General features: G+C 40.5%; 1 protein-coding gene across 4 annotated transcripts; it reads left to right on the top strand.

The window, feature by feature from the left end:
• The first annotated feature begins 271 nt into the window (after positions 1-271).
• Positions 272-6,226, top strand: PSMA4 (proteasome 20S subunit alpha 4). Of its 4 annotated transcripts, none has more exons than XM_068410353.1 (9): positions 272-440; positions 687-726; positions 1,039-1,081; positions 1,890-2,052; positions 3,363-3,440; positions 3,669-3,757; positions 4,874-5,004; positions 5,219-5,342; positions 5,820-6,226. In XM_068410353.1, exons 2-9 carry the CDS (start codon positions 724-726, stop codon positions 5,972-5,974), a joined length of 786 nt encoding a protein of 261 aa, XP_068266454.1. In that variant the 5' UTR covers positions 272-440; positions 687-723; the 3' UTR covers positions 5,975-6,226. The 4 variants fall into 4 exon arrangements, with proteins under 4 accessions (XP_068266454.1, XP_068266452.1, XP_068266456.1 ...); XM_068410351.1 differs by having other exon boundaries at positions 293-444; XM_068410355.1 differs by lacking the exon at positions 1,039-1,081 and having other exon boundaries at positions 295-440.
• Positions 6,227-11,936: the final 5,710 nt, after the last annotated feature.

Below are 11,936 nucleotides of genomic sequence, written 5' to 3'. Positions count from 1 at the left end.
GGCCGCGATGCGGGGCGCGGTGCGGGCCGCGGTGCGGGCCGCGGGTCTCCCGCTCCTCCCTGAGTCGGTGGGCGCTGCCCTCGCCTCAGCGGGCCCGCCTCTCCCGCCCTCCGCCGCGGGCGGGCGCCACCGGGGCGGCACCGGCCGCCGCTCCCCACAGTGCCCAGGGGGCGGCGGGCGCGAGCTCCCGCGCGCGCTGACCGTCCGGGCGGGAGCGCGGCCATGCGCAGGCGCACGGGCACGCGCGCCAGCCCCGCCCGGCGGCGGCAGGGGGAGGGCCCCGCAGGCCCCGCCCCAGTCCGGCACACGGCACCGCGCAGGCGCGGCGGCCATTTCCGACGCCGCGGTGAAGGTTTGGGCGCGGCTGTAGCGCCCGGTTCTTCCCCGTCGCACGGGACTCGCTCGCCCTGCCCGGCCGACTGGTCCCCCTCCGGCCTGCCGTGAGTGAGTGCGGGCGGGCCGGGGGGCTGGGGGGAGCGGGGCGCGCCTCTGAGCGCTGCGGGAGGCGGCGAGGCCCCCGCCTTCCGCCGCGGTGAGGATGACTCTGCACTGCGGCCGCGGCGGGGGGCCGCTGGGCCGGGCGCGGCTGCAGCGCCCTCTGGGCTCGGGCCGGGGCCGGGGTCGGGGTCGGTCTGCGCGGCGCGGGGCGGGGCGCTCGGTACCGGTTAACGTGCGCTGTTTTGCAGGCCCGGTTCCTTCTGCCCGCGGCGCGTCCCCGGCACGATGGTGAGTGGCTGCGGGGGCCCAGGCCCGCCTTCCCCGGGGCTCTGCGGGGCCGCGGGTGCTGTCGAGTCACGGCGCGGTCCGCAGCGTGCGGCGAGGCGGCGGGCGGTCACGCTGCAGCGGGGCCGCGGGCGCGGCCGTGTCCGTGGCCAGGCCAGCGGTGTGATGGCAGGGGCGTTACTTGTTGCCGCGGGTACCGACCCGAGGGCACTAAGCGACTGGGTTCTGGTGTGCGGCTCAGAGCATCGCTAGTTTCATAGTGTTGCTTTCTGACAAAGACAACGATGATCTTTAATGAGCTCTTGCTTTTTACAGTCTCGAAGATATGACTCCAGAACTACCATATTTTCTCCAGAAGGTATTTTTTTAACCCCAAACTTTAATGTAAACTATGTCCTATCCATTTTCTCAAAACTAAATAACAAACTACTTGTACAAAGGCTCGTTGTTTGTGGTGTATTTTCATCCACATATGATTTACAGAAATCATATTTATCCGCTAGAAGTAGCACCCAGTTCTGTAAGGGCACCAAGGGTCCAAAGTGGAGACTTCCAAATTAGTTCTAATTCAATCAATAATGAGACCGTGCTGCATTAGTGAGTAGTACGACCTGCCATGTTTTTGAAGTAACTTGAGCAAATCTTCAGCGTTCATCTTTTGTTTATGGATGGATTTTGTTACTTTTCCTCACCCCGAGAATGCATAATATCCCCCAGGCGCAATCACACTTCTTGTTATTCTTACACATGCTGAAACAAGTACGTGCAAGCCATGTTTTCCTATTTCTTAGATGGGATAGACTCCAAGTCTAGTATTGAATATTTTCTTTGATTATTGAAAATCCATTTTGGCTCATTCTACTGCAGTAGAGAGTTCTGTAGGTTTTTTGTTTGTTTTTGGTTTGTTTTTTTTTTTTTTCTAAAAGGGTTTTTTTTCCACATTGGCAATGCCTTGTATTACTTTTATCAGATTTGTGGATTTTCCTTCTTTGCCTGCTTCCTCCTTTTCAACCAATTAATTTCCTATCAACTGGTAACAGACTGAAGAACTAAGACTAGGTTGTACGAGGAGCATGTGTCAGATTCTTGCAAATTTAAGTCACTTTGCGTACTTGGTCTTGTTCAGTGTTACTGTTTTGATGTTACTAATTTAAATCCTTTCCTAGGTCGCTTGTACCAGGTTGAGTATGCAATGGAAGCAATTGGACATGCGGGTACTTGCTTGGGAATTCTAGCAAATGATGGTGTTTTGCTGGCAGCAGAGAGACGCAACATTCACAAGCTTCTTGATGAAGTATTTTTCTCGGAGAAAATATACAAACTTAATGAGTAAGTTGAAGTGATGATCAGATGTCCAATGACGTTATGAGTAACAAAACATGGCTGTTAATCAGGCATTTTAGCACTGAGCCTGGTTTTATTTTACTTGAAGTGTGAGTATTCTTTTTGTTCAGTGTTTTAGACGGGCATTTTGTCATTATTCGCTTCAGTAGTTTTCCTCCTGAAGTAGAAGTGTCACTTTTTGTTTTTAATCTCCAAGAGAATTTTCTAGGTGGAATAGCCTGCTTGTTGTTACTTCCCCATACAAGGTAAAGTTATTGCAGCACTTGGGAAAATTGGGAATTGTCGGTTTTACAGAATAGCATTTGGGGGGGCAAAATAAAGAATGCACACAAAAATCACCATGCTGTTTCAGCTCAGCGTCCTCTTCAAAGTCGTTGTTTTTCTTTCGTGATTCAAAAAGAATAAGATAATTAGCTAAAACATGCCTTAGGTTTCTTTGCCACAATTGTAGCAGAGATGATGTATCTCCCTATTGAGACTTCCTTTTTTCGCTCTCTGGAAGTTAAATTTGGATGTCACAGCGAAGAGTGTTACGGATTATGCTGTCTTGCCTATAAGGGAGTAGAGCTTCATCCTTGCCAGAAGGTGCACATGAAACACAAATAGCTTTCTATCCTGTCAGCCTCCCATTCTGTGTTGATCTTGAAAGCAGCTAGAGCTGTAGGAACTACTGGATTTTCAAGGAGGCTGTGTAACAGCACACTGGAGCAGTTGCCTAGGCCAGCGCTTCTATCTTCTGAAAAATTCTTAAATTGATGGAAAAAATAACCTGGATTATTTTTCTTGAATCCTTTCTGTGAAGCAGAAGCTTTGTAGCAATATTGGATTGGGCAAAAGAGAAATTAAGAGCTAATGAAACAATCAATGACACGAAGCACTTATTTTTCTTATGATCAAGTCAAGATCACCAAGTTTCAGTTACACAAATGCAACGTGTCAGCCAGCAACTGCAGCATTCTGGTGTGCTGTGTCGGTTGCTCTCCAGATAGGCACCTGTATGTAGCTAATGGCTCTTGTGAAGCCACTTGGGACTTAACTGTCTTTGGCACGATCTTCTCTGAACTACACGTATAACTAACATACTGACCTGCTTACTTTTTCTCATACGAAATGGGTACAGAATATTTTTCATGTGCCCTAAAGGCAGGAGCTGATGAACCTCTGTGATTTGGCAGCTATGTGGTTTTGATCAGAAAAGCCCAACAGCAGGTGTTCTGCTTGAACCGCTGTATGAAGACATGACTGTTTGTTGGAGATTGATTGGAATTCAGTTGATTTGTATGCTTGTATTGCAGGGATATGGCTTGCAGTGTTGCAGGAATAACTTCAGATGCCAATGTTCTAACAAATGAACTGAGACTGATTGCGCAGAGGTAGGTCTGCTGACAGTTAATGTGGTTTTACTTGCCTGTGCTGTCAGATTCAGTTCTGTGTTAAGTCCAAATGAACATGCCTTTAGTAGAGCAGAAGTAGATTGTTTGAAATAACACAGCTAGATCAAAGAGGCTCTAACTTAGCAACTTTTTTCTTGTTAAATGTGGTACAGGATACTGTCAGCAAAACAAGTTTTGAAAACTTTTTTTTTTTCTGTTTCGTATTAGGTATTTGTTACAATATCAAGAGCCCATTCCTTGTGAACAACTGGTGACAGCGCTATGTGATATCAAGCAGGCTTATACACAGTTTGGAGGTAATGAAGCGTGATGAACCAATGTGCTTTTAAATGTCTAAAGACTGATTCTGTTACATAACTTGAAGCATCTGGGTCTCTGGACAGTTCTACTGGGAAAAACAATAGCAACATCAAAGAGGGGAATGGGTAGTCATGGTTACTGTTTTGCTACTGAAGGTGCTACTTTTTAGTGATTGAGAAATTGATGGCTGAGATTCTGGCCCATTGTGCAGAATGCTTTGAGTGCTCTTGGATTTAGTGAATGCCTTCAAAAGACCAGCAGAGAATTGTTTGCTCTATAACCTTCCAAAATTTTCATAGAATCATAGAATGGTTTGGGTTGGAAGGGACCTTTAAAGGTTGTTAGTCCAACCCTCCTGCAATGAGCAGGGCACCTTCAACTAGATCAGGTTGCTCAGAGCCCCGTCCAGCCTGACTGTGAATGTTTCCAGGGATGGGGCATCTATCACCTCTCTGGGCAACCTGTTCCAACCTGTGCCAGTGTTTCACCACCTTCATTGTAAAAAAATTTCTTCCTTATATCTAGTCTGAGTCTACCCTCTTTTAGTTTAAAACCATTATCCCTTGTCCTGTCGCTACATTTTGGGCCCATACAGCATAACAGCACAACGAATCACAAATAAGACTGTATGTAGGGGTATCAATATTGTAACACTTTAAAAACTAGTATTTCTGTGGATCAAGGAACATGGTAGAAAACGTTGTAAGTAGTGTTCCTTAGTACGTGAACTGATGAATCTGGGATTTTACATATATGTAGTGTGAAAGTATGACCTTTCTATGTACCTGGCTTCTGACACTGTTAAGTTATATGCTTAAACAGCTAAGCTACTTACTTTAAATATTAAATTTTGATTTAAAGTCCTGAGATGATAAATTACAATTTGTGGAGACAGAAATGAGCTGCTCTTATTGTTAAATGAAATAAACCTCTGCTGCCCCCCCTGCCCCTCCCATGACTTAGAAATGCTGGTGTGCTTATCTCAAGGAACAGAAGTGCAGAACAGTCTGTTAAATCCTAGTTCACAGGAACAGATTTGAAAAAAGAAATAAAATAATTGTCACTCATGACCAAGCTTGTTACTAAATTTAGATTGGCCTTCTTTTCAACAGGAAAACGTCCTTTTGGTGTTTCGTTGCTGTATATTGGCTGGGATAAGCATTATGGATTTCAGCTCTATCAAAGTGATCCGAGTGGAAATTACGGAGGGTGGAAAGCTACATGCATTGGAAATAATAGTGCTGTAAGTTCTGGGGTTTTTTTCCTCTCAAAGTCAAGCAAAAAAAAAGTGTAAATTGCTCTGTACTAATTAAACTGAGTTGTTGATTACTAGTGCAGAGCAGAAACAGAGAACTGTAGAAACACTGATGTTACTCATGTATTGATATTATCTGGCAAAAAGCAACTGTTTGGTTGATTGCCCAAAGATATCATTTTAATTTATGTGAAATTTATAGGCAGCTGTGTCAATGCTAAAGCAAGACTACAAAGAAGGAGAAATGACCATGAAGACTGCACTTGCATTAGCCATTAAGGTTCTAAACAAAACCATGGATGTCAGCAAACTCTCTGCAGAGAAAGGTAAGCAGTTTGCTAATATGGGATAACACCCTTTGTTTAAAAAAAGAAAATTTAGTGAATGTATATACACTAGATGTGCTCTATTGGATTTTTAGCTGTCATGTGAAAAATGGTTTTAGAAGATGCAGCAGCTCTCAGCCTCAGCCTTTCTAAGAGGTATAGAGCTTAGTTGAGGATGATCCACCTTGGTCAGCTCCAGGGGCTGGACCACAGGTTAGGGATCGTAGGCCACATTGGTGTGGTAGCAGAAATGGCTGCGTGTCTGGTAGAAGGATCACTGGAGAGGTATTAGTGCGCTGTGTACACAGCTGCAGGAGAGGGCTGCTGCTGTCTGGCTTGCCAGTCAAGCTTTTTTTGTAGAGACAGGACAAGAGCCTTCTACTTCCTTGTCTGTTGTAACCACAAATCTCACCCTTGTGATGATTGCTCTGTCTAAAGGACAAAATGTAACGCCGCTGTCTGTTCCATATGTTTCAGTTGAAATTGCAACACTGACAAGAGAGAACGGAAAGACAGTAATAAGGGTTCTGAAGCAAAAGGAGGTGGAACAGTTGATAAAACAACATGAGGAGGAGGAAGCAAAAGCTGAACGTGAAAAGAAGGAAAAAGAACAAAAAGAGAAGGATAAATAGAGTATGAAATGAAGTGTTCTGTAGATAATATAGGACCTGCTTCAGTTAAAAGATATCTGGATTTCTGTTTTGTAGGAGCCTACAAATACGCCATGGAGAACCCCGAATTACTTTTGGTGAACCAGGTCCTTAATCATCACTCAGATAATTAGTTTACTGCTCCTTGCATTGACCAATAATTGCTTTAAGTCTTGAGCACTCTATTTCTTTCATCTTCTATTTTTTATTATGGAATAAAATTTAAGAAGAATAGTGATGGGTGTCTTTATTTCCTCAGTAACGCCTGGATATGCACAATCTTGAGGGATTTAATAGCTTTAAACCATTAAGGTATATGCTAGTTGGTAAAGAACAAATATGGTGTTAGAATTGTTAAATTTTTGTGTGTTAATTGTGGATTTTCCTTTTAAAAGTAGCACAAAGGGCTCCTAAGTTTGAAAAAATCATTTCACAAATACAGAATTAAAGTGTGCTGGTATGCCAAGTTTTAATTTTGGCCTACTTTGTTCTATAACAGGCTATGTCAAACTGATGGTCTTGCAAGCAGTAGTGGTTTAAGCATGCCCTGTAGCAAACGTGTTCAGTTTATCATAGCCTTTCACGAGTGCATGTGTTGTCTAAGAAATCAATCATATAACACTAACTATATTTACACTAACTAAAAAGACTTTTTACAAAGGCCACGTGAAAATGTTAAGCTATCTTGTCAAAATACAAATAGGGAAATACATAGTGCATGATTTTAGGCCATGGGGACTATTTCACATTTTATTCTGAAAGGAAATTAGATGTTTTATATTCTTTAGTTTAGTGTTCCTGATACTTTCCCAGAGAATTCAGTTCCCTTCTCTGACAGACAGCAATCTAGAAAACTAACCAGTTAACCACTTGAGAAGTCATAATATTTGTGCATGAATTTGAAATTCCAATAATTTTTGTTCAGATTGTCCCTATACTGAATGCAAAATAAGTTTTTCAGATTAATGAAAAATCTCTTCTAGTACTAAAAAAAAAATGATCTGGAGTTAATAGAGGAGATAGAAGCAAGTTACTGAAAATTATTTTGCACCCTTCCAGTTACCAAAAGCAAATTGAAAAGCTCACTTGGGTGATGTGCTTAAACGACAGGCCTTGCCTGCTGAATTTCAGACTGCGACACTGGTGATCCAGCCCCATTGTGCTGACCCTGGATTGCGTCTATTTTTTTTTTTTTTTCACCCCAAAGGATATCTGATGTTTACAGGATTTAATATGACCATTTAAAGGAACGCAGTGAATCCACACATTGTTTTATTATTTTTAATCTATTCCAGACATTTTTGACTGGTAAAATGTGCTTTGTCAACATGGCCAGAAATTGCCCTTAGTCTCAACAAAACCCATTTTTGAGCTCATTGCTGTAAGATTCACAGTTGAGGACAGAGGAGAGAATCCGACTTGCGGTGTCTGTGCTGCAGCTGGGGTAGATGTACTGCACTCCCTTTGGCAACCTCTGTACAGGCGGCGTGGGGGATGGCGTGGGTCCTGTGCGGGCTGCAGGACCGGCTTGTTAATTTTCTAAGTCTGGGTGCAGGCCAGTTGCTTTAGTCTGTTGTACTGAACTTAGTACTTTGTTAATATTCAAATTTTATAGCTAATATAGGTTAGACTGAGTTTTATTTGCGCCTTGTGCAACAGTATATCTTCCAAATAATAATATAGGAATGGTATTTCACGTAACAAGTCCTGAATAGTAGCAGACAACATGCAATGGCTAAGATTTGATCTCCATTATAAAGGGTTTGTATAAATACCTCAAGCTCCATTTTTATGTAGAAAATTCAGTGCTCAATCTTATTTTTTAACACCGTGAATGCAATATATCAGCATCTTTTGCAGATTTCTAGATCACTGATGAAGGTTATATAGGTACTTGGAATACGCCCTAAAAGCAGCAATGTCAAAATGGAGTTTTCTAACTTCTCCAGGATCACTTGAAACAAAATGTGATAGACTCCAGCAATGCTTTCTATCTTCTAGGAAACCATTAGAGCATCTGAGGCTGGGTTCATCAATGGATATAAATCACGCAAGGCAATCTGTTTAGTGTACTAGTAGAAGTATTACTAGACAGCTTAGGATATAGATTTATGAAAACATTTTTTCTTAAATGCTTCTGTTTCTAACAAAGAGGGGATAACAAATATATTTGCATCTTTGTTTAGAGAATTACCAACAGCATTGCTTTGCCAAACACTGCATCATTTGCTGGTATAGGAGAACTTTTTAGGTACTGTAATAATCAAAAGTCAGAATGATTTAAGTAATTTTCTGATCTGTACTCCATTACGCATTGAAACATTGTGATAAGTTGTGTAGTTACTACATTTTAAAAGATCTATTTATTTAAAGGTTTGTTTACCCAAAGTAAAGGTACTGTCAAATATGAGTATAATCTTTGAACAATAATTACCAATTTAATTTTAAAAATGCCATCTCTACTGGGTGCCATTAATAGCTGATTGTGAGATGAGCCTCAGTAATGCCTCGGAATAGGCACGTAACTCCAGCTGGCACTCATATCCAAGATGTACAGTAAAGTTCTGCTAAACTAAATTTAATTTCTGATTCTTTTCTGCATTTGAACCTAGGACAGTAAGCAGATGCTGGAGCTCTTTTATTGACTAGAATCTTCCTCGGACATCCTTACACTAATTCAAGTTCCTTACCTGTTTTTCCTAGGAGTAGAGCAGCATTTAACTGCATAGGCCTGTTGTGTCGGTTCTGGCTTTGTGTGTTTTAAAAAAAAAAAAAAAAAAAAAAAAAAAAAAAAACCACTATCTGTGCCTTTTCTGGGAGTGGTTTGGGGATAAGTCGTAAGAACAGAAAAATGATTTTGGCGATACACTTGAGTTGTCTTTGCTAATCAAAATGATCTTCCTGTTCTTTGTATGTTTTTTTTTTTTTGTGTACGTAGTGTTTACATAGAGTTTACAGTGTATTACATAAGTATTTAAAATATTTAGCTATTGCTGTGGATTAAATGTTATTTTAACACCAGAACTTCATGTGGTGCTGTGGAAGGTGACAGATCATTCAAATTAGGTAAAAGTATTTATTTGAAACTGTTTGCATAATATGATGTTAGTAAACTTAAAGACTGGATAGTTTATATCTCACTTGAGTGCATGAGAGAGCTTGTTAGGGCAAGTATTCACAAATAGATTGTCCTAATAAATTGTAATGTGTTTTGTTATTCTAAGTAGTTTAAGAGATAATGAAGCTACTGCTTCTCCAGTAATACCTGTGCTGTCTCTTGCATCTGTCAGTGTTTAAAAAAAGTTAGCTTGTTTTCTAGATGACTGTAATCTGTTCAAATAAAGTCACATTAACTTCTAAGACTGCTTCTTATGTGACTTACTGTATTGTGCCCTGGAAGACAGAAGATTCCTTTAGGGATGCTTCCCTATTCATCCAAATATTTTTACTTGTCAGAGTTATAAAAGAACCCAAATTAAGATGATAAACAAAGGAGTTTGTGTTGGATTTGCTGCTTCTGTTTTGTTATGGATTCCCAAGGTAATTATTTATTCTTTCTGTTCATAATCTTAAAATTAGGGACAATACTTCTGCACTGCTTTGTGAGAATGAGTATAGTAATGATTACAAGGTGGTCAAATTAATGATTTTAGAGGCCACAGAATTGTATGGGATACATAGATAACATAGCTACGTGTATACAAGACATCCAAGTCCAAGAAGTTAGTGCACTCAGGTACTTCATACCTGAGAGAAATTATGACTTACTTAAATGTCTTTCATTTTCTTTAAAGAATATTTTCCATTACAGTTTTTCTGCGGTAAAAATTGTTTTCAAGTTTTAATTGCAGTTATTTCTATTACAACATGAAAAAGTGCTAAAATAACTTGATCTGAGAGTACCCTTCACTGGTTACATAGCTCTTGGCTTTAATCTGGAGAAAATTCAGCTTCACAAAAAAAATTTTAGAATATTTCTGATTTTACAAAGAGAACTGAGCAGCTTGCTATTTTTATCTGTGATTAATTTGGCATTTGGCTTTCCAGTTAAAGCACTTCTGTGCACAGTAAAAGCTGCCATCAGCCAATTTACTGGAGATTCTCAGAACATACTTTTGTGGGGACCTTCCGATGTCAACTCCTGCTGCGAAGGACCCTTTGAAAGACAGCAGACATTACTCACATAATCGTTTAGGCTTTCACTTAATGATAAATATTAAAGTTAACATGCTGCTGTTAGTATTAACATTTTGCTCCAAGTTCAATGCAGCAGGAAAAAATGGCTGCTTAGTTATTACTACCATTTTCTAAAACAGTAATAATACAACATAATTAATGTGTGCCAGATGATGCTACATAAAATATTTAGCAAAATGTTGGGCACGTAACCTAGGCAGTTTAATCCTTTTATATCTTACAGCATCTGTTTTGCCTAGCTAGGACCCAGCTGCAAACAAATTCGTAGTTATGTAATAAAACCGGTTTGCTGTGTCCTGCACATTCAAGTGGCAGCTATGTTTAACGCTTAACTAGACGTTATGCCTCTAAAATGCATTTACTGCAATGCACATACGCTACTAACAGAAATATAGATTTTTACATGATAACCTCACATTAGGAACACCAGGTGCAGCGCAATGGTGGATCAGTTGTCATCAAAAACTACAGATTTGCAATTTCAGTAGAAACATTGCCCAGTAATTTTTTGAGCACTCGGAAAACTTCAGAACCCCAGTGTATCACAACAGAACAAAACAGGGTTTTTTGTGCTGTGCTTTGAGCTAAAATTATTTTTATTGAAAATCTTGGGTTGACCACTGCCTACACATGGAGCATTTCAAAATAAAAGTCACGCGCTGCATCCTGTAACACATATTTCGCTTGTGGAGGACATGCAGAACACAAATGGATTCTCAGTATATAAAGTGACCATATTTACTGCAGAGCATTCCAATCAATACGACATGTCACTAGAAGTGGGCTGGAAGAAACTACTGTGTAAGCAGCCTTTTTTCAGATGGCTTGTACTGACTGCATTCTGTCTTGCACAGACAGGCACAACCTAAATATGGCTGCAGGGTAAGAGAATACAGAAAAGCATGAGTTTAAAAATTAAGAAAGGGATTGAAATGCTTAAGTACTCTGTTTTGGTCATCAAAAGGATTCGTGATTTACACAGAGAGATGCCCTATTTTTCTATAAAATGAACACGATATAAAAGAATTTTGATAATTGACAACGTGCTTAGTGAAATTACTACTCTGGGTAATGCTCATTTTAGCAAGGTACAAAGTTGCTAAAATTATTTGAGTTGAATAAGGTCAGTTTTTCTGAGGAATCTAGCACTTTGTGTAGCAGCTGATTAACACTGTGTAAAGCCATTTAGCCCTTCTTTCCAAATCTTTTCTCTCTGTAAAAATCTTAAACAGTATCTTAAATGTAAAAAATGCATTAATGTCAGCTGCTCCTATTTTCTGTGGCAATGTGTACACTGTACGTTTCCATTAGAATGACTTAGGAAAATTCACTAATTATATTTCACAGTTGGTGCATTTAAAGTTGTCTTTTGTAACAGCTTTTTATCTGATATAGAAAAAAAAGGGGGCTTTTTGTACAGAGTATTCATTATATATGTTATATATCTATAATATACATAAAGATGGAAATATCCTAGGACTTTTTAGCTTGCATTAGTTTATCTATTTTTGATTAGAAGTTCCAAAACATTCTCATTTAGGAACTTATAAAAAACCCTACTGTTTCATATGGAATGGAAGTTAAAACCTAGTTTGTTTAATATGTTCCTTTTCACTAAAAATCAATTCAACTTATACCCTCCCAAAAACACGGTTTAAAAGACACAAGCGTTGACCCGGGTGGATTTACCGCTGTTTTAACGTCCACACCGCAGCTGCCGCCGCCGCGTTTCACGGCAGGACCCGCC

The sequence above is a fragment of the Nyctibius grandis genome, chromosome 11, assembly GCF_013368605.1.
Source record: "Nyctibius grandis isolate bNycGra1 chromosome 11, bNycGra1.pri, whole genome shotgun sequence".
Taxonomy (NCBI): Eukaryota; Metazoa; Chordata; class Aves; order Nyctibiiformes; family Nyctibiidae; genus Nyctibius; species Nyctibius grandis.
The sequence above is the reverse complement of the archived record's forward strand: the minus strand, read 5'-3'. Positions and strand labels throughout refer to the sequence as shown.